Genomic DNA, 27219 nt, shown 5'->3' on the forward strand with positions numbered 1-27219 from the left:
GACCCAGTCTTGTTGTTGACTACAATACCCAGAATGCAGCTAGAGCTTCCGGGTTTGGCTTCAGCCATTATGGACTCGGGCGGAAGTACGCTATATATCAACGTTCCAGTTCTACCAGTCCATTGAAAACGTAATTGCCGTCCTCAAACGATATGTAACTGAATTTATTTATGCCTACGAGTATATTTTTCCCAGGGTGAGATGGTAGGCATCCCTTCCCGAAGTAAATATGCCTGCCGAGCGTAGGGAGCTTTGGGTAACTGGAAGCTAGCGTCAAAGGGAGTAACAAGGTTCGTAGCCTGACTCAAGATGATGCTTCTTTAGGGGGGCGGGCGGGACTTCTCTAACTGCAAATAGCAGAACTTCATTGGCTGTCTCCAAAAGGACCCAATCAGAAAGGAGGAAAGGCTAAGAACTATTGGCTGCTGGCGTGGGCCAATCGGGAGAGCCGTGATTTGGCGCGAGTCTTGACCACCTCAGGGGCTATCGGTGTCTTAGCGTCAGCCCTGGGTATCCGGCTGTTGTGGCTATGTTCGTGTCCGATTTCCGCAAGGAGTTCTACGAGCTGGTCCACAATCAGGTGACTCCCATTCCACGATCCTGGTCCAAACCCTGTCTGAGGGGAAGGGATAATAAGGGCGAATGTCCGTGAATGGGCCAGGAGGACGGGGTGTTGCCACAGAGTTTGAGGTCCTTGTGCTCAACCTACCTGTCCGCGTTTCCTTCAACAGAGGGTCCTTCTCTTTGTGGCCTCGGATGTGGATGCCTTGTGTGCTTGCAAGATTCTTCAGGTGAGCTTTGAATACCTTAGGAAGATAGTGCAGGGATGAGAGGTGAGGCAACGGGGTTGGACCCCAGGAGGAGGTGGGACACAGAAAGGGAATGACCTGAGAGAGCTGAGGAGCTGGTGACCCAATGAGGGGCCCAACCGCCCCTCTGAAATATGCTGGGACTAGAGGAGTGTAGTGTAAGTGGTGAGACAGTAGTGTATCGTGTTTTGTTTTACATTAACTCAAATGTAAAGGGTTTCACTTTTGGAATCTTTGAACCTGTAAAAGACCTCTCAAAGATGGAATTTGAGAGAGGGCTGTGATAGCTGGGCGTGGCGTCACAATGAGTGCTGGAAAAACTGGAGTCCCCAGTCTGTTAGAGAAGATCATTAGTTTGGGCTTTGACTATACTGTGGTTTTTACATTGAGTGGGGGTCAGAAACTTTTCAGAACACCAGTAATTAAAACTACCTTTTCCCTCAGTGTTTTTCTTCAGCAAAATTTGACAGATTTGACAGAATTGTACATTGAACACTCACACCCTGACCTTTCCTACTGATGATTTTTTGTTGTTGGTGGTGGTAGTTTTTTGGTTTTTGTTTTTTGTTTTTTTCAAGACAGGGTTTCTCTCTGTAGCTCTGATTGTCCTGGAACTCACTCTGTAGACCAGGCTGGCCTTGAACTCAGAGATCTGCCTACCTCAGCCTCCCGAGAACTGGGATTTAAGGTGTGTGTCACCATCTCCTGGCAGTCTGTAAGTTTTATTATTTTTAAAAATTATTTTCTCAGACCCTTAAAACATACATAAACCTCAAATCTATCTATTTTTTTCTTCTTTCTTTCCTTTTTTTTTTTTTTTTTTTGAGACAGGGTTTCTTCATGTAGCCCTGGCTGTCCTGGACCTAGCTCTGTAGACCAGGCTGGCCTTGACTCAGAGATCTGCCTGCCTCTGCCTCCCGAGTGCGGGATTAAAGGTTTATGCTACCACCACCAAGCTCCTGACGTTTTACCAAATAGCATGTCACGTAGATCTTTATTTCAGCTCAGCTAATTTGTTTGTTTGCTTATGGTGACTCAAGGTAAGTTATCCTGGATGATGGGTTCTAACGGTGTGCTCTTCCTCCAGGCCCTGTTTCAGTGTGACCACGTGCAGTATACTCTGGTTCCAGTTTCTGGGTGGCAAGAACTTGAAACTGCATTTCTTGAACATAAAGAGCAGGTATGAAATAATGAATTTTAGAATAATTAGGCTTCTCTACTTGATAGATGTTTCTTAGTACTTAGTGTTCTTTCTAGTTCTAAAGTAGGATAAGTATGTTTTGAAAGTATCAACTTTGCCAAAAAAAGAAAAAAACAATCGGAGGCAAGTCTGAACTACATATAGCAAGTTTGAGGCCAGCCTCCGCTACATAACAAGATCCTGTCTCAAAAATAAAAATGGTATGGATATGGACAGCACCTGCTCTGACCTCACTTATTCTCCTAGGATACACTACTTCTTTCTGTTATCTCCAAGAAAATCCATTCCAGTTTCCAAATCCATGTTTTCCCCTTGGAATTAAATGGCAGAACCAAGACTCCTTACCTGTACCTGGGATCAGACAAAAATATGGGACATTGTGGGACCGGTAGGGAGGGGGTAGGGCACGTCAGAGGGTCTCTGGAGTCCCTGGCCACTTCTAGGATGACTTGGAAGAGATTTATTTATAATTTGAAGCACCTACACCAATTGAGTTTTCTCCCTCAGTGTTGTGAAACGAGATCTTTCTTGATAGCCCAGGCTGACCTTAACTCTTGGGCAGTTCCCCCTTCCTTGGCCTTCTAAGGGTTATAGTACAGATGTGAGCCCACAGCCAGGCAATTGGGTGTTACTAAGGGAAGATTTTGCTGTAGTGGGTAATTTGATAAAGGACTTAATATTTAGGAGGCCATGAAGTATGGGCTGCCCAAGATTTCCTGCAAACCTAACACACACAATGTTATTAATGTGTTAAGGTAGCAGAGGAGGGTATAGTTCGGCAATATTCAGATAGCCTTCGGTATATGTGTAAAGTCTTGGTCTGTTCTTCACTAGCTGTTTGAATCTTTGCACAGTCTTGAGTTTGCTAAGCCTCAGCACGATCTTCAGGAAGCAAGAATCGCCCCAGAGCCTATTTTACAGTGTGACCTCGGAAAAGCAATAGCCAAGCCTGCTGTGGGCAGTTTTCAAGCTGCACCGCTCCTCCTGGGCCTTGCTGGCAGAGGAACGCAGAGACTGACAGGGCTGAAGGAGGAGGGGCCTCCTTGGCGCATTTCCTTTACAGTGTCTCCATCTCCTTTCAGTTCTCCTATTTCATCCTCATAAACTGTGGAGCCAATGTCGACCTATTGGAAATCCTTCAACCTGATGAAGACAGTGTATTTTTTGTGTGTGATACCCACAGGCCAGTCAACGTCGTGAATGTGTACAATGACACTCAGGTACCTTGAGCCGGCCCTTATATGTGCTCTCCCTTTAACCAGTCTGTCTTTTTATGCTGTGGCAACATTGCAAGGATCTTATTTGCAAAGTATGCTTCCCGTTTCTCCAGTTATGGGGTATCTTCAATGCAAGAACCTCATCTTAATCTGCTTGTGGGTACATACACAGCACTTCCGTGGAGCTTGCATCATCTGGAAGGGGGAGGGTCAGAATATTTTAGCCCAAAATGGCTCTACTATACTTATTCTGAACTTCTTGTTAAATATGCAGCCTAGCACAGACCACCTGTCTAAGCATTCTATGACTTGATCTCCTTCTACGTGGTTTTCAACTCTGAAATCCTCATGTCTGTCTTGACCCATTTGTTCTGTATAAGACAATGTCTGAGACTAGGCACTTCTTCATAGGTAAAAGTTACATTTAACTTACTGTCCTCGATATTCAGGAGCAGGGTGCAAACATCCTCTGAGCTCTTGTGAGACCCCTATGGGGAATGGTTTCCCAATAGAGGGAGTGTGGGGGAGAGTGAGAAACATTCCATGGTTAGACAGGAAACAACAGAGCAAGCTGAGGAAGTTTTATAACCATCCTGCACATGGAGACTAGGTCTCTACGAGACCTGACACACTTCCGAGAGATGGTGTTACTGCGTCAGTAAGGGGAGAGCCCTGACTGACCTAACACTTTCCAGACCCCACCTTTAAATGGCTCTACTCAACACCCTACACAGGCAGCAAGCTTCTGGCTTGGTGGATCCTTTGGGGGATAAACCATATCCAGTTAGCTAACTGTAGCAACATTTTCATACCCTCTATCAAAAGGAACATTTTTTTTTTATGTGTAGCATAAGAAAGAAATGTTGCCCGGATTTAAAATAGACTGTAAATGCTTTTCAAAACTTAGTTTCATAATTTCTGCATGCCATGCGGGACAGCGGTAGTGCCTTACTGAGTGGCACAGAAAAGCCTGGACTCTTCTTAGACGGGTGCTGTCTGAATGTGCAGAAAGCTTAGAAGCCAGAGTGAGATTCTACATGAGCATCATGAGAAATTGTTTTCTGGCAAGGAGAGAAAAAATTGATTCCTTTTTTTTATTCCCTAGATCAAATTGCTCATTAAACAGGAGGACGACCTTGAGGTTCCTGCCTATGATGACATCTTCAGGGATGAGGCAGAGGATGAAGATCTCTCAGGAAGTGACAGTGATGGATCAGAGCCTTCTGAGAAGCGTACACGGTTAGAAGAGGTATGTCTGGGCTGGATGGGCATCCTGCTGGAAGCACAGTTAGGAGAGGTATGTGTGAGCCAGGTGTGGCATTCTAGGCCTGGGCACAGCTGGGGGTACCAGGCAGTGGGGAGTGGAGGAGTTATTAGGTTTGGGTACAGACTCTGACTCCTATTCCCTGTGTCTGTGGCCTCAGGCAGATTTCTGGAGTTATTTGAGCTGTGTCTTATCTTACAGGAGGATACTAGGAGAGGAAATGAAATTTAAGTCAGTTTAGACCTATGTAGAAAAAAGGTAGCAAATATTCAAAGAAAAAAATCACCATGGAGAAACACTAAATATCTGCTTCCCCACAGTGTTGCTCATTGTGGTTATTAGAACGGTATAGTGTGTCTGTGATTCCTTGGCCTGCTCTGTGTAAACACTCCAGGAAAGACATTTTTGTGGTTTAATTGGCCAGTGGGAGGGATCTGCGCAGCACGGGCTTCCTCTGGCTGAAGGACAGCAGACAGGTGGGGACTGTCCCTCTAGAGTGGACAGCTGCATTTTGTTCTTCTGTTCAGCATTATTGTCGAAGAAGCCCGTGCCTCCTGATCTTTGTGGCACAATTGGAATTGCTTTAATGGAACCCTTTCTGGCCATATTTGTGACACTCAAGGCATGGTCAGTCCGAGACAGGTCAGAGTCCTTCAAAACTAAAGTAGCCTGCTGTCTCCAGACCTCATTATTCTTGTTTTTCTTCTATCCATCCCTTCACTTTCTGGCAGACTTGCTGGTTTTTTTCTCATGGAAGCATAATCTTCCCCTGACTTAGGTTTTATTTTTGAGACAGGGTCTTGCAGTATAATCCAGGTTAGCCTCAGACTTTGATTCCTGTCCATCTGAATGCTGAGCCTGTATGTCTGTGCCTCCATGGCTTCTGATAAGACATCCAGTCATTTGTTCTGCTTTCCCATACACATAAGGGATTTTTTTGTTTGTTTGCTGTTTGGTGTGTGTGTGTGTGTGTGTGTGCGTGTGTGTGTATCAGAAGTTTGAGTTTATTCTGTGTGAGCTTCCTTTGACTTTTTATGGGAATTTGTGGTTTTGGGGTGGTTTGTTTGTTCTTTTTGAGACATGGTCTCACTATGTAAGCCCTGCTCACCCCCACCTCCATCCCCGGATAAGGCAGCTTTTGTTGGGCGTTTTATTCTTCTCCTTCCTGTTGGTGTGCCCAAATTGGCAGCTTCTTGGCCTTCAAGTCTGGGTGAGCCAAAAATGGAAACCAGGGCACATAGAGGTCCCTCACTGCCGTGTCTACACTCCCACCTTTGGGATCACACTTAGTTTCTATAATGTCTGAGGGTTTAGGTATGTCTAGAAGTCCCCTAACTGCCGTGCGTACCCTCCCACCTTGGAATCATACTTAGTTTCTATAATGTCTGAGGGTTTAGGTATGTCTAGCAGGCACTGGGGATAGCACAGCTCCATCTTCCTGGCTATAATAGCTGGGTATTTTGGATGCCAGATAGGTAGAGTGGCCAGATGCTGAGTGAGTGTTGTGTGGCACACCTGTGAAGAAAGCCTATGCTCTTCAGTATTTGTGTGCCAGGTTCTGGAGCCCAAGTGACCCAGCCATCTTCTTCCTCAGCTCTTCAGGTTTCCAGGTATAGGCTGGACTCGGATCATGGACAAACTCTGCAGTCTCCTTCAGGGAGTCGATGCCTAGGGCTTCTTTCAGTGTGCCTTGTCAAGCTTAACCTTTTTGTCTTAGATTCTTTTCTATTGCTGTGACAAAACAACATGACCAAGGCAGCTAATAAAAGAAAACATTTAATTTAGAGCTCATGGTTGCAGAGGGTTTAGTCTTCATCACCGCAGCAGGGAACATGACAGCAGGCAGGCTCGCACTGGAGCAGTAGCTGAGAACTTCATTCTTAACTGCAAGTAGGGGGCAGGAAGAGCACACTGGGACTGGAGTAGGCTTTGGAAACCTAAAGCCCACCCCCAGTGGCACACCTTCTTCTATAAGGTCACACCTGCTAATCCTTCCCAGACAGTTCAACCAATTGGGAACCATTCTCATTCAAACCACCACATTTTTCCTTTGTCACTTTTTCAGGAGATTCTGGCACGAACCACAAAGAGGAGGCAACGAAGAGAGTGGGAGGCCCGGAGGTGAGTCCCATGAAGCAGCTCTGTGGTGCAGGAGCCTAGACTCTGTGGACCTCAGTACCTTTAGTGCTTCCTGAATGCCACATTGCCTTAGTTAAGAATCTTGGGGCTGCAGGGTGGTGATGGTGCATACCTTTAACCCCAGGACAGCCAGGGCTACGTGTTGCCAGGGGTGTTGCCGGGAGCTGGGCCGCTTGTTCTTCCTGGCTGCCCAGCTAGCTTAGCCCCGAAATAACCACACAGAAACTGTGTTCATTAAATCACTGCTTGGCCTATTGGCTCTAATCTAACATCTTATTGGCTAACTCTTACACCTTGATTTAGCCCATTTCTATTAATCTATGTATCGCCACATGGCAGTGACTTACCAGGAAAGATTCAGCATGTCTGATTTTGGCGGCTCCATGGTGTCTCTCTCCTACTCTGCATTTTTTCCTCCCAGCATTCAGTTCTGTCTTCCCCCGCCTACCTAAGTTCTGTCCTATCAAGTAGGCCAAGGCAGTTTCTTTATTCATTAACCAATGAAAGCAACACATAAACAGAAGGACCTCCTACACCAGTCACACAGAAAAACCCTGTCTGAAAATGAAAAAGAAAGAAAGAAAAAATAAGAATCTTGGGGTCAGTCACATTGGAGTATGTGACCATTGCCTGAAAACCACCTTGAGTCACCCTGTGTACTGTCCTTGGGTTCCTAGAATGACGGGACCGTCTCCTCAGTCCAGGCCCTTCTGTTAGGAAGAGAAGATACCTGCCAATTGTATAAAACTTCTCATGGAAAAAAATATGAACAGAGCTGGGCATGGTGGTGTATACCTTTAATCCCAGCACTCAGGAGGCAGAGGCAGGCAAATCTTTGTGAGTTTGAGGCCAACATGGTCTACAAGTGACATTCCAGGACAGCCAAAGAAAAAAAAAGAAAACAAAAAAATATGAGCAGAAACTAAGTTACCTATAATTGCTCTTATTGTATGTGTAAAAAAGCTGAGGTGCTTTGAGATGAAAATGCTAGAATGGTCATCCTAACTTGAAGTAATCATGTAGCTGTCTGTTTGAACCGGGCATAGGAGGAATTGCTTGCTAAAGGTCTTAGCTGGCATCCTCTTGGTCCAGCTGAAGGTTCTGCCTACCAGCCATGGGAAAGAAGACTGCCCTCCTATAGAAGACAATGTCAGGCCATTTCTGGAAGTGTAAGGATGGATAAGTGGAAAACCATCCATGAGCTGACTGCAGTTTAAGCTGTTTGAATTTCTTTGCTGAATTATTTTCTGGAACATTTTGAATTTCTCTGAATTATCAATATTTGTGCATATTTTACTATCAATCTATACATCTAATTTTGCACTTTCTCTTTAAAATGGTTGGGACAAGATCTCACTGTATAGCCCAAACTGGCTTTGGCTTATGATTTACCTGCAGCTTCCCAGGTGCTGAAAGTATGGGCATGTGCCACTATACGTGGCTATAATCACTTTTTTTTTTAAGATTTATTTATTTATTATGTGTACAGCATTTCTTCCATGCGTGCCTGCATGCCAGAAGAGGGCGCCAGATCTCATTATAGATGGCTGTGAACCACCACGTGGTTGCTGGGAATTGAACTCAGGACCTCTGGAAGAGCAGTCTGTGCTCTTAACCACTGAGCCATCTCTCCAGCCCACCCACCCCCGGCTATAATCACTTTTTATATTCATAAATGAATTCATTTTTTGTTTGTTTGATATTGAGACAAGGGTCTCGTGTAGTTCAGGCTGGCCTCAAACTTGCTGTGCAGTCAAGGATGACTTTTAACCATTTTCTACCTCTCTATTGATGGGTTTACAGGAGATTATTGGTGTGTGCCACCATGACCGATTTTTGTGGTCTGAGCCACATCCTCAAGTCACAGATTTTTGTACTTCTGAACAGTTTTTAGAACTGCTTAGTGTTTAAGGCTGTGGTGATATACACTACCCATTTAATCGTAGCCCTTGGGAAACAGAGGCGGGTGGTTCTCTGCAAGTTCCAGGCTAGCTATGGCCACCTAATCATACCCTAACTCAAAAAATGAAACAAGGGGCTGAAGAGATGGCTCAGTGATTAGGAGTACTTGTTGCTCTTGCAGAGGACCTGGGTTTGGTTCTCAGCACCCACGTGGTGGCTCACAAGCATCAAACCTTCTGGGTACATATTCATACTCATAAAATAAATATTAAAACATTTGTTTCTTTCTTCAAAGACTTGAAGTTCTTGTCATACAAGTCTTTTACTTGCTTGGTTAGAGTTACCACAAGATGTTTTATATTATTTATAGCTATTGTGAAGGGTATTATTTCCTTGATTTCTTTCTCAGCCCATTTGTCATTTGTATATAGGAGGGCTACTGATTATTTAGTTAATCTTGTATCCAGCCACTTCTGAAGGTCTTTATCAGCTTTAGGAGTTTGTTGGTAGAACTTTTAGGGTCATTTTATGTATATATTATATCGTCTGCAAATAAGATACTTTGACTTCTTCCTTTCCAATTTCTATTCCCTTGATCTCCTTCAGTTGCCTAATCCTGTAGCTAGAACTTCATCTATTTTATTGAGTAGATATGGAGAGAGTTGACAGCTTTATCTTGTTCCTGATTTTAGTGGAATTGCTTTGAGTCTCTATTAATTTAATGTTGGCTGTAAATTGCCTTGTTTAGGTATGTTTGTTGTGTCCCTGATCTCTCCAAGACTTTTATCATGAAGGGGTATTGGGTTTTGTCAAAGGCTTTTTTAGCATCTAATGAGATGATCATGTCTTTGTTTATATGGTGGATTGCATTGACTGATTTTCATATGTTGAAATCAGCTCTCTTTGGGATGAAGACCTCCTTCTTATGCTGGATGATCTTTTTGATGTTTTCTTGGATTTAGTTTTTGGGTATTTTATTGAGTATTTTTGCATCTATGTTCATGAGGGAAATTGGTCTATAATTCTCTTTCTTTGTTGAATCTGTGTCTATTTTGGGCATCAGGGTGGCCTTATGAAATGAATTTGGCAATTTTCCTTCTGTTTCTATTTCATGTAATAATTTGAGGAGTATTGGCATTAGCTTTTCTTTGAAAGATTCTGGTAGGATCTGGGCTAAAATCATCCGACCTTGGGCTTTATAGGCCCTTAGGGGTTGTAGGCCTATTTAAATTGTTTATCTGATCTTGATTTAACTTTGGTAAGTGGTATCTATCAAGAAAATTATCTATTTCTTTAGATTTTTACAACTTTGTGGAGTATTCTTTACATTTCCTTTGTATCTGGTGTTATGTCCCTCTTTTTGTTTCTGATTTAGTTAATTTGAATATTCTCTCTCCATCTTTTAGTTAGTTTGGATAAAGGTTTGATTATCTTGTTGATTTTTCTCAAAGAACCAACTCCTTGTTTCATTGATTCTTTGTATTGTTCTGTTTCTACATTATTGATTTCAGCCCTCAGTTTAACTTTTTCCTGCCATCTACTTCTCTTGGGTGGACTTGCTTCTTTTTGTTCTAGAGCTTTAGATGTGCTATTAAATTACTAGTATGAGATCTCTTCAATTTCTTTATATAGACATTTAGTACTATGAATTTTCTTCTTTGCACTGCTTTCACTGTGTCCCATAAGTTTTGGTATGTTGTGCATTCATTTTCATTGACCCGTGGTAACTCAGAGAGTTGTTCAGTTTCCATGAGTTTGTAGGCTTTCTGTTTCTGTTGTTGAAATCCAGCTTTAAACAATGGTGGCATGGCCAGGCGGTGGTGGCGCACGCCTTTAATCCCAGCCCTTGGGAGGCAGAGGCAGGTGGATCTCTGTGAGTTCGAGACCAGCCTGGTCTACAAGAGCTAGTTCCAGGACAGGCTCCAAAACCACACAGAAACCCTGTCTCAAAAAAACAAAACAAAACAAAAAAAAAGCAAAAAAAACCAAAAAACAAAAAAAAAAAAAAACAATGGTAGGATGCAAGGGATTAGTTCAATTTCTTTATATCTGTTGAGACTTGCTTTGTGATTGAGTATATGGTCAGTTTTGGAGAATGTTCTGTGAGGTGCTGAGAAGAAGGTGTATTTGTGTGTGTGTTTGGGTGTAATGTTTTATTAAATATCTGTTAGGTCTATTTGGTTCATAACATCTGTTAGCTCCAGTATTTCTCTGTTTAGTTTTTGTCTGGATGATCAGCCCATTGGTGAGAGTGGTGTATTGAAGTCTCCCATTGTCAATGTGTGAGGGTTGGTGTGTGATTTAAACTTTAGTGGTGTTTCCTTTACAGATACGGGTACTCTTTCATTTAGGGCATGGATGTTATGAATTGAAAGATCATCATGGTGGATTTTTCCTTCAATGAGTATGAAATCTTCTTCCCCATCTCCTTTGATTAATTTTGGTTCGAAATCTATTTTGTTAAATATTAGGATAGCTATACCACCTTGTTTCTTAGGTCTATTTGCTTGGAAAATCTTTTTCAACCTTTTTCTCTGTGGTAATTTCTATCTTTGATGTTGAGGTGTGTTTCTTGTATGTAACAGAAGGAATGGAGCCTGTTTTCACATCTGTTCTTTTAGTCTCTGTCTTTTTATTGGGGAATTGAGTCTATTGATATTGAGAAATATTAATGGCCAATGATTGTTAATTACTGTTATTTTGTTGTTGGTAGTGGTAATGGTAATAGAGTGTGTGGGTGGGTGTGTACACCCTTTTGGTTTATCTGGTGTGAAACTATTTATTTCCTGTGTTCTCATGGGTGTAGCTACCCTCCTTGGGTTGAAGTTTTCCTTTTAGTACTTTCTGTAGGGCTTGATATTTGTTTAAATTTGACTTTAGAGTCTGCGGGACATCTGTCCAGGCCCTTCTGGTTTTTAGAGTCACCATTAAAAAGTCAAGGGGTCATTCTAATAGGTCTTCCTTTACATGTTGTTTGGTCTTTTTCCCTTGCATCTTTTAATATTCTTTCTTAGTGTTTTGATTATTATATGGTGAGGGGACTTCCAATCTATTTTGTGTTCAGTATGCTTCTTGTATCTTTTTTTAGGTTAGTAAGTTTTTCTTCTCTTATTTTGTTTAAAATATTTTCTGGCTGGGCGGTGGTGGCACACGCCTTTAATCCCAGCGCTCAGGAGGCAAAGGCAGGCAGATCTCTGTGAATTCAAGGATAGAAACCTTGTCTTGAAAAACCAAAAATAAATAATTTTTCTGAGTAGGTTGATGGTGGTGCACACCTTTAATCCCAGCACTCCAAAGGCCAAGGCAGGCAGATCTCTGTGAGTCTGGTCTCCAAAGAAAGTTCAAGGACAGCAGAGCTGTTACACCGAGAAACCCTGTCTCAAAAAAACAAAAACAAAATTTCTGGACCTTTGAGCTGGGATACTTCTATTCATATTATTCTTAGATTTGATTTTTTCATGATGTACCAGATTTTCTGGATGTTTTCTTTCAGGAATTTTTTAGATTTAACATTTTCTTTGACCTATCTATCTGTTTCTTCTATTGTATCTTCAAAGCCTGAAACTCTCTTCCTCCATGTCCTGCATTCTGTAGCTCCTGTTCAGTTACCCCGGTCTTCCTTTTCCGGAATTCCTTCAGTTTATATTTTCTTTGTTGCTTCTATTTCCATTATTGAGTCTTGAGCAGTTTTATTTGTTTCCTTCTATTGTTTTTTCTTGGTCTTTTAAAAGGGATTTATTAATTTCCTCTTTACAAACGACTTTCATTATAAAGTTGGTTTTAAAATTGTCTTGTGCTTCAGCTATGTTGGAATATCCAGGACTTGGTGTTATTGAATAGCTGGGCTCTGGTGGTGCCATGTTGCCCTGGCTGTCATTGATTGTGTTCTTACACTGGCATCTAGGCATCTGGGTTTGCGGAAATTATAGGTCTAGGTGCCGATTTCTGAGTTTGTCTTTGTTGTATGGATGTTTTGTTCCTTGGTTTCTGTTTCCTCTCTAGTCTTCTGGCCCAAGTGGCCTATGGTTGAGTAGAGGGTCTTCATCAGAGTTGGGGGCTAGACTTCTGGTGACCAGGTGGCCTCTGATGTAGCAGAGGGTTCTCTGCAGCAGTTCAGAGCCAGGATATGGTGACAGAGTGGTGATTGGCATATGCTGGGTGGGCACATTGACAAGGAGGGAGGGGAGGTTTGGGGTAGAGTGGATAGGAACTGAGAGTGTTGGCAGTATGATGGTGGGGGTTAGGGCATTTAATTGGGGCTCTGGTTTTCCACCTGGCCTCTGGTGAAGCAAATGGTTTCCGCTGTAGTTGTGGCTGTGATATATTCAAGGGTTTTCTTGATTACTTTTCACTTAATTTTTTGGAGGCAAGGTCTCTCACTGAGCTTGGGGATCATCAGTTTGGCTAGATTGACTGGCTTGTGAGTTTTGGGGGTCCCCTGTCTCTGCTTCCCTGCTCCTGACCCCAGTACACGCAACACTTAGCTTTTTATGTGGGTGCTGGGGACCCACACTCAGTTCCTTATGCTTGGATAGCAGTATCCTTTATTGACCCATCCCTGAGCTTTTTTGTTCATTTATTTGGTTATTTAGAGACATTGCCTTACCATGTAGCCCAGGCGGGCCTTCAACTGTTCAGTCTCCTGTGATAGCCTACTGGGCACTGTTACTACAGGTATCACCACATCTGGCCCTTTTCTCCATTTTACCATTGCAAATAAGTTTACAGTTAAATAACATTGTGTACACAGTTTTGGGTCTCAAACCCTGGACGAATGACTGGCTGTGGTGCTTATTTAACATATCAGAGCAGACCTGACTGCCAGGTTCTCTCAGCATCCTCAGTCCCTACCTGTAGCATACCCTGCCCCCTACCCTGTACTCTCCAGCCCAGGGGCTGGGCTGCCCTTCCCTATATAATCCAACCATTTTGGTTACTTGGCCCCTTTCGTCTACCCTATACCTTCCTGGCTTCTTGGTCTGGCTTTCCCTTCCTTCCCTCACCACATGACTCATCTCAGCCTGGTCACGTCCACGCTGGACTCTCCCAGATGCTCTTTCCTCTGCCTATGCTCTTCCTTTATCTCCAATAAACTTTCTCCTTTACCATACCTAGGAGCAGCCATTCTTCCTTTTTTATTTCTTTTTTCCATTCACACACTAGTGTGTCTTTCTTGTTCTTTTGAATTGCTTTGAGATAATTTCTCAAGATTCTGAGACCAGACCTGCCTAAAATATATGTGTATATCCTGCGAAAGAATCAGTAAGTGAAAACAAATGGTACCATGATTTAATTTTTTTTTAACTAAAATTTTAGCCTTTTTAAAATGTTTGCCTTCCTGTCTTGCCACCTCTAGCCAGACACCATTTTGTGTTGTTTCAGGAAAGACATCCTCTTTGATTACGAGCAGTATGAATATTATGGGACATCGGTAAGTAGGAATAGACCTAACGCACTGCAAAGTTCTGACTCTAGGGGGCAGTGTCCTAGAATGTAAAAGAGCAAAGGTTTTACAGCCAGAAGAATCTGGCTTGAGCTGCATCTCCCCAACTTGTACCTTTGGGTGGTGGTACTGCGTCTCTGAGCTGTCCACTCCTCCTTCTCTGGAAACTGAATAGAATGGGTGTTTCCCAGTGTACTCTGATGGTTCACCTTATGTTTCTATTTATTTACTAACTTGTGGTGGAACAAAAGTGATACATACTCAGTAGAAATCAAATTTTTTTGAGACAAGGACCTCTTTTTTTTTTTAAAGATTTATTTATTTATTATGTATACAACATTCTGCCCGCACGCCAGAGGAGGGTGCAATCTTAGTACAGATGGTTGGGAGCCACCATGTGGTTGCTGGGAATTGAACTCAGGACCTCTGGAAGAGCAGCCAGTGCTCTTATCCTCTGAGCCATCTCTCCAGCCCCCAACAAGGACCTCTTATACAGCTCTGATAGCCATGAGCTCCTGGCTTCAAGTGACCCTCCTGCCTCCCTGGGAATGTAGTTATACACTACTGTGCCTACCAAGATTAAAGACCATAGTGGATTCCTTTTGCTTCCTGGGAGCCTTGACTTGAGCTGTTTTGCTTTGCTGTGTCCTTCCCACTGTGGTGACTGAAACTGCAATCCAAGATAAATCCTTCCCCCTTTGTGAATAATAATAATAATAATTTCTGGTTTTCCTCTCGGCTTTTGTAGTGCTAGGGATCAAACCTAGCACTCAATTGTTGCTAGAAAGGTGCTCACCAGTGAGCTACCCTCCGACACTTTTCCAGTTAGTTTTTAATTCTTGAATCAAGCAAAATTTCATTTCATAAAGTAAAGCCAGGCATGGTGGTGCATACCTTTAGTCCCAGCACTCAGGAGCCAGAGGCAGGCAGATTTCTTGAGTTTGAGGCCAGCCTGGTCTACAGAGTGAATTCCTGGGCAACTGGGACTACAAAGAGAAACCCTATCTCAGAGAGAAAGTGTGTTTTCTCTGTGCTTTACATTCTGAATTTTGAACTTTTCTGGGCTGCTCTCAGATTGTGCCTCACAGTCATAGTGGTCTCAAGCATCTAATCAGCCAGAAGTTCCAGAGGAACCAAGCGTGCTCACAGGGTGGTGTAGCAAAGTTAGAATGTTGGGCAAGATGGATGTATTGAATACTGCTTATTTTGTCTTGTTTTTGCAGTGTTGGGTGTGCCCACTCAAGTAGAGAGCACCTCCACTCCTCTCAGAGGCAGTTGCTCGGGTAGTCTACCCTCATGCCATGTAACTGCCTGCAGCTGTTCTTTATGTTCATCATCAAAAATACAAAGTAATGGAGCTAGGGAGACGGCTCAACAAATAAGAGCAGCAAGTTCTCTTAGAGAGGACCCGGGTTTGGTTCCCGCACCTCATGGCAGCTCACAGCTGTCCATGATCCAGGTCCAGAAAGCTGTCTCCTTCCCCTGTTCTCTGTGGGCACCAGGCACGCGTGTTCTACACAGACACGTGCAGGCAAACAGATCATTAAAAATACAGATTAAGTTGGGTGTGGTAGCTGTTTAGTTAGGGTTACTATTGCTATGATGAAACACCATGACCAAAGAAACTTGGAGAGGAATGGGCATCACTGAGGGAAGTTAGGACAAAGACCCAAAACAGGAATTTGGGAGCTGGAGCTGTTGCAGAGGCCATGGAAGAGTGTTTGCTCCTCGTGGTTTGCTCAACCTGCTTTAGAATACATAGACCAGGGATAGCCCCATCCACAATGGGCTAGGCTCTCTCTTATCAATCCCTAAATAAGAAAATGCCCTATAGGCTTGTGGATCTTACTGAGGCATTTTCTCAATTGAGGCTTCCCTCCTTTCAGAGGACTTTAGTTTATGCTAAACTGCCTTAACAATGGCACAGTAGCACACACCTTTAATCCCAGCATTTAGGAGTCTGAAGCAGGCACATCTCTGAGTTCAAGGCCTGACTGATCTACCTAGCAAGTTCCAGGCAATCCAGAGCTATATAATAAGACTTACCTCAAAATAAATAAGTAATCTGTATTAATATCTGTGTGAGAAGATTAAACTGTAGAGTTACAGTGGCACATCTGATTTTTAAATAGAATTTAGTGTGGAAAGCCTATGGCTAGGCTCTGTTAGTGTTGTCCAGAATTTAGGGCCTTCAGTAGCTCTAGAAGGTATATGGTTCTTAGCATATGTTAATTTGACTTAAGATTTTTCTGTTTACTTTTTGATAGTGCAAAAGTGATATATGCTCAGTACAAATCAAATTTGTTTTCAATAAAAATTCTGTATTCAGTCTTCAAATTTGCTCTTAGACCTTGGACTCTTGATGTTATATTTCCCTTGTCTCCTTTGTAGTCAAGGTTTGCCATCCTTTGACTATCTGCTCAGCCCTTGCAGTGGGTTAGGGAGGGAACTGACAAGCTAGAAACTTTCTCCAGACAAGCGGACAATTCCCTTGAAATTGTTCTCTCTGGAGGATATGTTCACACTCAGTGTGCTGGTCAGATACTTTCACAGTCTCTCACCACTCAGCCTGTTTACCTCTTCTGTCCCTGAAAGGCCTTAAGGGGGAGTCCAGAAGCCCCTCCCACTTTAATATCCTGGTGACCAGAACCAGAGCCCTGCCTCATCTGGCCTCTCTGGGGATGAATTGGAGCCTGTCTCCAAGCAGGAAGGATGCAGGTGCAGTCAGTGTGGATATTCAGACAATAGGGCCTCCGGACCTATGTTCTCATCCTAGCCTTGAGATGACCTATAAGTGCACAGAGGTCTCCTCACAGTGCTGTGCCTGGGCTCCCCGCTGGGTGGCACTTTCTTTCCACTCTTCGTTTGCTGCGTGATGAAAGCACAGATACAAGTGTCTTTAGACAGCAGAGACTACTGTTCGGGTCAGTGGAATTACTCAGTCTTCCTTCCTTCACTCTGATGGGGACTTTCTCCTCACATACCGGAAAGAAGCCTGAGTACCCTGATCTGCAGGCCGTGGCTGGGCTCCTTGACTTAGAACTGTCCCATTGTAGTGCCCCTTCTATGAACTCAGTGACTTGGCTTCAGACTTTTCTGCTTCCTTGCAGTCAGCCATGGTGATGTTTGACCTGGCATGGATGATGTCCAAGGACCTGAATGACATGCTGTGGTATGTAGCACACACACACACACACACACACACACACACACACACACACACACACACATTCCTGTACACTCTGCAGCATCCATGTTGGGAGTCGTGCCACCAGCAAACGTCAGTGTCACATGACAGCCCCTTGCTTCCACCAGGAATGTTAGGTACAGCCCCTCCCCGGAATAATTTATAACCCTAGGTTTCTTGGGGTTGAGTGTGAAGCTAGGAAACTCATACAACCTTACAGAGAACAATGAGGCTCCAGTACAGCTCCTGTCTCCACCCTATTGCTTAGTCTTCTGTCCTATAAGTACTTTAATTTGAGGTTTGAGTAAGATAGACCTTATTAGACATCCTTGCTGCCCTGGCACTGGTACAGTCCAGTGCAGAATTGTCCCTGCCTGCTATTTCTCTCTGGAGACTGCGACCAGGGCCTTGAACACACAGACCAATGGGCCTGCCAGTCACTGCCAACTCGGTTAATCCAGAAGTAAAATCTGGTCTTTATACATGAGAAGCAGCTTGTAAATCTGACCTGGCTCCACTTACTTGGCCCTTTGTTTGTGGTCCTTGTTTTCTGTGCAGTCTGCCAAGGCCCCTCGACTCTGATCACCACTGTGATAGTTACACGGGTCTACAAAGAACCAGGATAAGCCGGGCGATGGTGGCGCACGCCTTTAATCCCAGCACTCGGGAGGCAGAGGCAGGCGGATCTCTGTGAGTTCGAGACCAGCCTGGTCTACACAGCTAGTTCCAGGACAGGCTCCAAAGCCACAGAGAAACCCTATCTCGAAAAACCAAAAAAAAAAAAAAAAAAAAAAAAGAACCAGGATAGGCTAGTACTTTGCAGGGCCACCTCTAAGCCCAAGGGTGCTCCACCATTCTTCAGATGCAAGGATGCTGCTCTGTTGCCTCACCAGGTCTCAGCTCTCATTCTTATACTCTGTGCCATTACTTGGCCACTTGCCCGCCCACTGCCCCAGTCAGGTCGCTTAGTGCTGAGTACTGAGTTGGAGTCTAACATGAAAAGATCCTACAGTTAGGTGAGGCAGGGCTCCTGTACCCGTGACAGGGACCTGCTGGCCACATTGCTTTGGTATTCAAGCTAAATTAGTTTCCTACTAAGCTGGTAGCAACCAGTCTTGACAAGAACTGGAGAGGGCTGGGCCTGGGATTACACAGTGTACCTTACATAGGATACTTCTTTTACTGGATGGACGGCCTAATGCCTTCTTGTCTGACCCATGATGGGTTCTTTACGTCACTTGTTTACACTGGTGGCTTCTGTCTGACCTATTTATACTTTATGTCTACCTAAGCTTTGCCCTAGAACTGGAAGCCTAACCTTATGGAAAAACCTTGTGTAAGATATCCTGTTCATTAAGATGTAAGGCACAATTTCAAAATGTCAATATTTCAAAGTCAAATATTTCAGTAGAAAAGAAGCCCAAAGACTGATAGTTTACAGATCCTGGGCTGGGCACGGTGAGTTGGGAGGCCATATTAACAAGACACTGCTGGGAATGTCGAGCCTGGGTTGTCCCTCATGTCAGCTGGCTCCATGGCACATAGCCTACCAAGCACAGGCAGCTTATGGCTGACCGTCATCTTCTGCTTTTCTTCCAGGTGGGCCATTGTTGGACTGACGGACCAGTGGGTGCACGACAAGATCACTCAGTAAGGAGGATGCCCTCAGTTTGGGGGACAGTTCTGTGCTATGTGGCAGCCCCTGAGTTTGTCATGAGGAGATGGGAGGCAATGTCATTGAAAAGCTTATGGAGAAGGAGGAGAAGGGTGGCTCTTCTCCTTGCCTGGGCTCTTGGACACAGTAGCAGTTCTCTGTCTTTACTTCTGGCCTAGCCTGGCCTCTTTATCACCCTGTGAAGTCCACTGGGCGGAGCCAACAATGGGAGGAAGGATTTGTTTGACTTCATTATTCTGTGTCCTAGAGGCAGGTAATAAGAAGTAGCCCATGCATGTTAGAGGTTCGGGGGAGACGTGGATGCATGGAAGAAGTAAGGAAAGAGAAAGTGAAGGCCTAGGGGTCCTGGCAGGGAGAATGGGTTTGCTCTCAAAAGGTAAGCAGGGTTAAGAAGGGCTGGTCCTCTGTGAGTGTGGTGCGCTCCCTTCTGGACTCTGTGAACTGGGGAAAGTAATAGCTCTCTGCCTCCCGTAGGCAGTTCAGCCTCCTAGATACCAAGTAGGACATGAATGAACAGGTCAGGCCTGCAGTTCTAACCCTCTTCAGGAGACCCCACGAATGTCCCTAAGCATCACCTTCAACTGCTCACCTTCTTCCTTGCACAGTTTTCGGAATCCCCCACTGTGTATAAGGCCTTCTAGGTAGCCCAGGAAGTTTAAAGAACTCAAGCTGAAGTCACAGTTCTGTTGCTTGGATTGCCTCTTTGAGCCGGCCTCCGGCCTTGCTCTGCCTCAGTCCTTCCCTGTTAAGGATGGCGTGGAGGCATTAGGAAGATGGTTCAGCAGTAAGAGCGCCTGCTGCTCTTATGGAGTACTTGAGTTCAGTTCTCAGCACGGCACCCGTGTTGGGAGGCTGCAGGCTTAAAGACACCTTAAAAATAAATAGTTTTGTTTAAAAAGGATGGCATAGGGAAAGCATGTGAGTGACATTTAGAAATGATAGTGCATACAGCATTAGGAACTTCCCCTGCTGGTGGCCTCAGATGAGACCTTCTTGTCACCATCATGGTTTGTGGCTCATCCCAGTGGGGTCTGCCTACCCCATCTGCACTTGCTGTTGATACATGTGCCGGTCTACTTTCTGTGTGGATCATTGTTATGGGGATCTAATTGCTTGTATGGCTAGTAGCCAGCCCCCTCCATGATGCTCACAAAAGGTGTCTTATTACCTCAAGATGGGAGATAGCCTGGCCAGAGGCTACCCTGCCCTTCTCTCTCTGTTGTCAATCCCTGGCTGGCTGGTTTATACCTAAACAAGCTTCCTCGATCCTCATTCAGGAACAGCAGTTTGGTGGGGAGGCTCCTGAGTTGGGGAAAGAGCTGGCTCAGCCTGTCATGCTTTCTTCCAGAATGAAGTATGTGACTGATATTGGTATCCTGCAACGTCACGTGTCCCGGCATAACCACCGGAATGAGGCAGAGGAGAACACGCTCTCTGTAGACTGCACCCGGATCTCTTTTGAGTATGAGTATCTTTGCAGCTCGGCGCCCTGGGTCTGAGGCAGCACTCACCACTTGCATGTTGCTCAGTAGGTGCTTTCTGCTCCATCACTCTGGTGATAGAGCTGCCCCTGTCCTCCTATAAGCAGTGTGTTTATGGTGTATTTGCTGGCCACAGATTGTGTCTGGGTCATGTGGGAGGCTACTGAGAGCTGAAGCAAAGTGGACAGCTTTGCCCAGTCCCTGGGCCCCAGGACTGGGAAGGAAGGGCACTGATGAGGACAAGAAACACCAAGTATCCAATGGAGCAGTAGCAAGGCTCCAGCAAGACTGCAGAGCTAGCCTGATCCCTGTAGAGGAGACCCTGTGATGGGGTCTGTGTGTACTCAAGGGGCTGTAGTTGGTGAAGGGCCAGTTCAGGAAGGGATGGAGAAAGGGCTTTAAGAATAGGGAGAGTTGGGCTGGGGTAGGCAGACCGTGGCAACAGACCAAAATAGTGACCTGGGCTGCTTACTCTGCTTCTTATGGTATATGGGGCTGTGACCATAGTGGCTGGCTTTCAAACTCTGCATCTTGTCTGTCAAAGAGAGAAAATGGTGCATGGTGCAAAAGGAGGAAATGATTCAACTTCAGGTGCTCCCTCCATGAATTGGGCAGCTCTGGTCTCTGCCGCTCTCAAGCAGCCCCCAACATAGATACACAGAAAGGCCCCAACAAAAGGTTCCCACAAACAGGGCTGTCCATTAAGAATTCTGGGTGGGTCCGTACCAACCGAAGGATATAAGCCATTGGTGGCTCCAAGCAGGTAGTGGGCAGTGGGTACCACTTGTGCTCCTTGACCTTGGACCCAGCCTCCGCCTGGCACTGTACCAGCACTGGTCCCTCCACGAAAGCCTGTACAACACCAGTTACACTGCAGCCAGGTTCAAGCTCTGGTCTGTACACGGGCAGAAGCGACTCCAGGAGTTCCTTGCAGACATGGGGTGAGTGACTGCCCTGCCCTGTAGCTGTGACTTACTTGGATGTACAGTACAGCTCCTCCTCCGTGTCCTGGTATGTGGTCTGAATGCAGTGTCAGGGCACCCCTGGCGGGCATGCACCGTGACCCATGAAGCCCCCTCCCTGCTGGTGGTGTCTGAGTCTCACTCACACAAATGCTCTCTCCAGGCTTCCACTGAAACAAGTGAAACAGAAGTTTCAGTCCATGGACGTCTCCTTGAAGGAGAATTTGCGGGAAATGATTGAAGAATCTGCAAATAAATTTGGGTAAATACTTTTCTGGATTATGCCTCTTAAAGATAGGGCTTCTGCTTTAGCCGTTCACCTAGACTGATGCAAAGATAAGAACAAACCCCAAGAATGTACAAACTATTATGACTAACTCAAACTTGACTGTTTCTGAAGTTCTGAGATCTTGGATTCAGTTCTTCTTGGACTGAAAAGATGGAGAGATGACTCAGTGGTTAAGAACACTGACTACTCTTTTAGAGGACCTGGGTTTAACCAAAAAGCTACGGAGAAACCCTGTCTTGAAAAATCAAAAAAAAAAAAAAAAGAAAAAAAAACCTGGGTTTAATTCCCAGCACCTACATGGCAGCTCACAGCTGTGTGTAACTCCAGTTCCTGGATTTCCAACGTTCTTATAAAAAAAAAAAAATACAGGCAGGCAAAACACAAATGCACATAAAATGAAAGTAAATATTTTTTTTCTTAAAGTGCGCACTGCCCTTCCAGAGGACCTGAGTTCCAGTTCCTGACATTGTGGCCGATGGTTCATAATTACTTGTAACTCCAGCTCCAGGGGGATTTTATATCCTCCTCTGGCCTCTTTGGGCATATATGCACATAGACACACATTCACATAATAACTTTACAAAAATTATTTTAAAAAATAAACTAAAATGCACTTTTTTAAACTGCCCTTAATGTTTAGAGTTTTTCTTTTTCTTTCTTTCTTTCTTCTTCTTTTTTTTTTTTGTTGAGATAGACTCAAACTCACAGAGATCCACCTGCCTCTGCCTCCTCAGTACACCACACGCCTAGCATGTGTAAGATCTTTAAATCCTTGGACTGTGATGTAGATAGACTACTGGAATCAGAAGTCAGGCACCACTGAGGCCCTGGGCTTGGGGGCTCCTGCCCGGCCAGCTAACATTAGGACATAGACAGGAATCCTGCTCACCTCAGGCCTGATGGGTATGTACTACTCATCCCTAGGCCAAGAACTGAGGTCAGGACAGTGGGCTGCAGGGGCTGGGTGTTCTAGTCTACCTCATCCTCTAAGCATTGGTCACATTCTTGGGGACCTGTGAGGAGCTTTAGGGTGATCTGTTGATCTGGACAAGTTGAGAGTGACAGCCACATTGTTTCCTCCCTTGACAGGATGAAGGACATGCGTGTGCAGACTTTCAGCATTCATTTTGGGTTCAAACATAAGTTCCTGGCCAGCGACGTAGTCTTTGCCACCATGTCTCTGATGGAGAATCCTGAGAAGGATAGCTCAGGGACAGACCACTTCATCCAGGCTCTCGATAGCCTCTCCAGGTAATGGGCATGATCCGGGCAGTCATCCTTTGGCCCTAGTCCCACACTGCACAGAAGATCAATCACAAGGATGCCCTGGGCATGAGAATGGCTCTCCTACAGCAACCACAGAGAGCAAGCTGTTGTTCCTAAGCTGCTGGCCCTGCTCCAGGTTCATTACTTCTTGGGTCCCTTTTTGTATTTTTTTGAGATAAAGTCTCTGTAGCTCAGGCTGGCATCACATTTAACACATAGCCCAGGCTGGCCTCAAATTCATGGTCCTTTTGCCCCACTCTCCCAAGAGCTGGAATTGAGTCTTTTCATTCCCTTTTTGATTGTCTTCTTTTCTTTTATGCTTTCTGACTCTGTTAAGACATTGTTATTCACTCCTGTTTTTCTTCTAATTCTTCATTTTTAATTCTTTTACTTCTAATTCTCTGGTTTGTTAATATATCTTGAAGTAGGACATTCCAGTTTTGGTGTTTTGGAGTTGTGACTTTCTGGTACATTTGTATGTCAAAGGTGATCTTATTCTGCTCCTCATTTTGTTATTTGTTGATTTTTGCTTGTTTGTTTAGTTTGTTTGTTGACTTGTTAGTTTGTTTTGAGGGTCTCACTGTGTACCCCCGGTTGGTCTAGAACTAGCTTAAAAGACCAGACTGGCCTCAAAGTCACAGACATTTGCTTGTTTCAGCCTCCCAAGTTCTGGGATTAAAAGCATGCACCACCATATTCAGCTTGATGCTTCTCTGTTTTTAATATTGACTTCATGGGGACTGGACCATAATACTCTATTTATGTAAATATTATAAATTTAATTCCATAGGTTTTTACAAAAAAGCTAAATCAGATTGCTTTTCTAACTTAATAGAATTGTTGTTTCCGTTGGTTTTGTGCAAGGACAAAAAAATATGGGACCCTGCCTTCTGGGTTTCCTCAGTTTCTTCCCTTCTCTCTTTCTAAACGGGTAGTTTTATTGAGATATAGTTCTTTTCTTATTAAAAGTGTGTGGTGCAACCATAAGTAGTGGTGCCTACTTGTAATCTCAGAACTAGGAGGTGGAGGCAGGAACCTCAAAAGCTGAAAACTAGCCAGTTTGGGCAATATAGTCAGATCCTATCCTAAAAAAACAACACACATGTACAGCACACCCCAAAGAAAAGCATGCACAACAGCCAGCACTGTGCAGTTTTCGAGCTTCTTCATTGTCCCAGAAGCTCTGCACCCCTTAGCCATCACCACCCAGCCCTCCTAGCCCTGAACAACTGCTTCTGAAGATTGCTCTCCTGGGCTTTTGTATGATGTGCAGTGTGTAGTTCTTCACATCTGGCTTCTTTCACTTAGTGTAGTGGTTATAGTGTCTATGCTATAGCTTTTATAAGGACTTCTCTTTGTTGTAAATCATATTCCACTGGATGAATATACCACATTTTATGTGCCATTTCATTAGCTGATAGTCGTGGGTTTTTCTTCCTTCCTAAGATCTTCTGTAATCTTGTACAGGTTTTTCTGTAGTTGGACTTTCACGTCTTTTGCTGGAGTGGAATTGTGGGGTTATGTGTGCTCTTGGTTTAACCTTCTGAGGAACTGCCAGGCTGTTTTCCATGATAGCTGCTCCAGTCCCAGCAGCAGTGTAGGAAGGATGCAGTTTCTCCGTCTTTACCAACACTTGTGGTCTGTGATTTGAAGTGGTTTGTGACTGAGGCTAATGATTTAGAGCATCCTTCCATGTGCTGATGGGGATGGGGCCATTTGTGCAGCTTGTCTATTCAAATCTCCCATTTGTAAGTTAGGTATTAATTTTGAGGTGTCCAGATCATCTGATTTTCCTTTTGCTTCTTGTGCTTTGGGTGTTGTTAAGGATCCATTTCTAAATCCAAATCACAAAAATTTCACAATTTTTTTTCTGTTCCGTGTATTATAATTTTAGCTCTTACACTGGGTATGTAACTCTTTGGAGGTTAATTTTTGTGGTTAGAACAAAAAGGCATACAACAACTTTATTCTTTTTAAAACTTTATTCCTACATTTATTTATTGTCTGTGCACGTGGATACCACAGATTGTGTGCCTGAGGTCAGAGGACAACTTGCAGGATTTAGTTCTTTCCTTCCACCATATGGGTTCCAGGATTGATCTCAGGTCAGCGGATTTTTTTGTTTTTGTTTTTAAAATAATTTATTTAAGGGACTGGAGAGATGGCTCAGTGGTTAAGAGCATTGCCTGCTCTTCCAACGGTCCTGAGTTCAATTCCCGGCAACCACATGGTGGCTCACAACCATCTGTAATGAGGTCTGGTGCCCTCTTCTGGCCTGCAGATATACACACAGACAGACTATTGTACACATAATAAAAATAAATATTTAAAAAATAATAATAATAATTTGTTTAACTTTATTTTATGTGCATTGATGCGAAGGTGTCATATAGGATACCCTGAAACTGGAGTTACAGACAGTTGTGAGCTGCCATGTGGGTGCTGGGAATTGAACCCAGGTCCTCTGGAGGAACGGGCAGTGCTCTTAACCACTGAGCCGTCTCTCCAGCCACCAGGTCATTGGGTTTTATACTCACTAAGCCGTCTCAATGACTTCCAACTTTATTTTGTTAATGTGGACACCTACCTTTCCTAGGAATATTTGTTTTTTAATTTTTTTTCTTATACCATTGAATTATTTTAACACTTGTGTTAAAAATCAGTTGGCCATAAGCATAAAGATGTATTTTAGACTGTTGGTTCTCTTCCATCATCTAAATGTTAACCTTATGCCAGCACCACGTTGTTTTGATTCCTGTAACTTTGTAGCGAGTTTGAAACTAGAAAGCATGACTTCCATTTTTTTTCTTTAAAGGATTATCTTTGCTATTCTAGGTAACTGGAATTTAACCTTGGGATCAGCAGCCAGCAGTCCCTGAAGAAGTCTTCCCTTACTATTTTCCATTCCTGTTTTCAATCTGTAGATCCCTCAGTTTCAAGCCTAGGTCTTGAACTTGATATGTAGCTAAGAATGACCTTAAATTTCTAATCCTCCTGACTCTGCCTCCCAACCACTGGGATTACAGGCATGCACTGCTTCACTTGGCTGAATGTTGCCTGATTAACTTTATAATCACTTTGTGAAAAATTTGAAGTATTATTCTTGTGTGTATACGAGCATGGTGGGTGGAGATGTATATGGAAGACAGCTCTGTGGAGTCTGCTCTCTTCCAATTCTGAGGATCGAGCTCAAGTTGCCAACCTGGTGCAGCAAGCACCTTTATTTCCTGAGTCATCTCATCAGCCCCATCTCTTGGTAATTTTGACATAAATGTTTGTATGTTTTCTCAATTTCATTTTTGTTTTCTCATTGCTACCACATAGAGATACAAGCAATTTTTGTGTATTTATCATGTACCCTGTGCCTGTGCTGCACTCATTAGTCTGACATTTTGGGAGGGAAAGATCACATACAGGTCAGTCCTCCATCAGCAGTGCAGTCCTGCGCATGCCATCTGCCTGTGCCTTTCCTCTTGCTTTTTAATGCTGGGGTTACACCGAGGGTCTTACACATGTGCACATACTCAGCCCCATCCTTTCCTTTTCTTACCGTTCCTCTCCTGCTCTCTTGTCCACTGTCCTCTTAAAGGGCAGTGTAGACAGAAACTCTGGGTGGACTCTTGGAGCTACACTGCTCTGACTCTTCAATCTCTACCAAGTTCTCTGCTCTGTCGCATGGCTCTGTGTAGTTTACTGTGTCCTGTTACACTTACGTGCTGTTGAACAGGGCAGAACCCCCCTCAGTTTTGTTATCTAACATTCAGTTGCCTGGAGTCTTCATTGCTTGACTCCAAGCACCCACAGTGATGCTGGCTGTGTGACAGATTGCTGTCACTTTTCTTGTATCTTGGAGTTTATGATGGTCCCTTGTTCATTTGTTTTCCTGCAAGTTTAGAACCTACGTGTTTGCTTTTTATAATCTAGTTCCTCTGTATTGTTTGGTTTGGTCTATTTTTTTCTAGAATTTTTTAAAATTTTATTTTACATGTATGAGTGTTTTGCCTACATATCTGTATGCGCACTACATGCATGCTTGGTGCCTACGAATGTCAGAAGAGAGCATAAGATCCCCTAGAACTGACTTGTAAACAGCTGTGGACCACTGCGTAGATACTGGGAGTCAAACTCAGGTTCTCTGCAAAATTAGATGAGACTCGTAACCAATGAGCCAACTCTCCAGCTCCTGTTTGAAGATTTAATTTAATTGCTTCCTTTATTCATGTCCATTTTCTGCCCCTTCCTCTCCCCAGTTCTCTCAATAAGTAGTCTCTTTGTGTGTGTATGTGTGTGCATGGTGTCTTCTTCATTAACTTCACTTTAGCTTTGAGACCAGCAACCTATTGTCTCTGCCTCCCCAGTGCTAGAGTTATAGGCATGTGCCCGC

General features: G+C 44.0%; 1 protein-coding gene across 2 annotated transcripts in view; it reads left to right on the plus strand.

Moving 5' to 3' along the window:
• Positions 1–66: 66 nt before the first annotated feature.
• Cdc45 (cell division cycle 45) overlaps positions 67–27219 on the plus strand; it is a 34389-nt gene continuing 7236 nt past the window's right edge. The window contains exons 1-13 of one of the 2 annotated variants that reach the window (XM_075956005.1): positions 67–580; positions 732–791; positions 1897–1989; positions 3093–3230; positions 4333–4476; positions 6557–6612; positions 13915–13963; positions 17086–17147; positions 18762–18812; positions 20186–20305; positions 21128–21259; positions 21444–21542; positions 22659–22820. In XM_075956005.1, the coding sequence (XP_075812120.1) occupies positions 530–580; positions 732–791; positions 1897–1989; positions 3093–3230; positions 4333–4476; positions 6557–6612; positions 13915–13963; positions 17086–17147; positions 18762–18812; positions 20186–20305; positions 21128–21259; positions 21444–21542; positions 22659–22820 (1217 nt within the window). In that variant the 5' untranslated portion in view covers positions 67–529. The remainder of the gene's footprint in view (positions 581–731; positions 792–1896; positions 1990–3092; positions 3231–4332; positions 4477–6556; positions 6613–13914; positions 13964–17085; positions 17148–18761; positions 18813–20185; positions 20306–21127; positions 21260–21443; positions 21543–22658; positions 22821–27219) is intronic. The other variant, XR_012908825.1, reaches the window with a different exon arrangement.

This window comes from Microtus pennsylvanicus, chromosome 1, assembly GCF_037038515.1.
Source record: "Microtus pennsylvanicus isolate mMicPen1 chromosome 1, mMicPen1.hap1, whole genome shotgun sequence".
NCBI lineage: Eukaryota > Metazoa > Chordata > Mammalia > Rodentia > Cricetidae > Microtus > Microtus pennsylvanicus.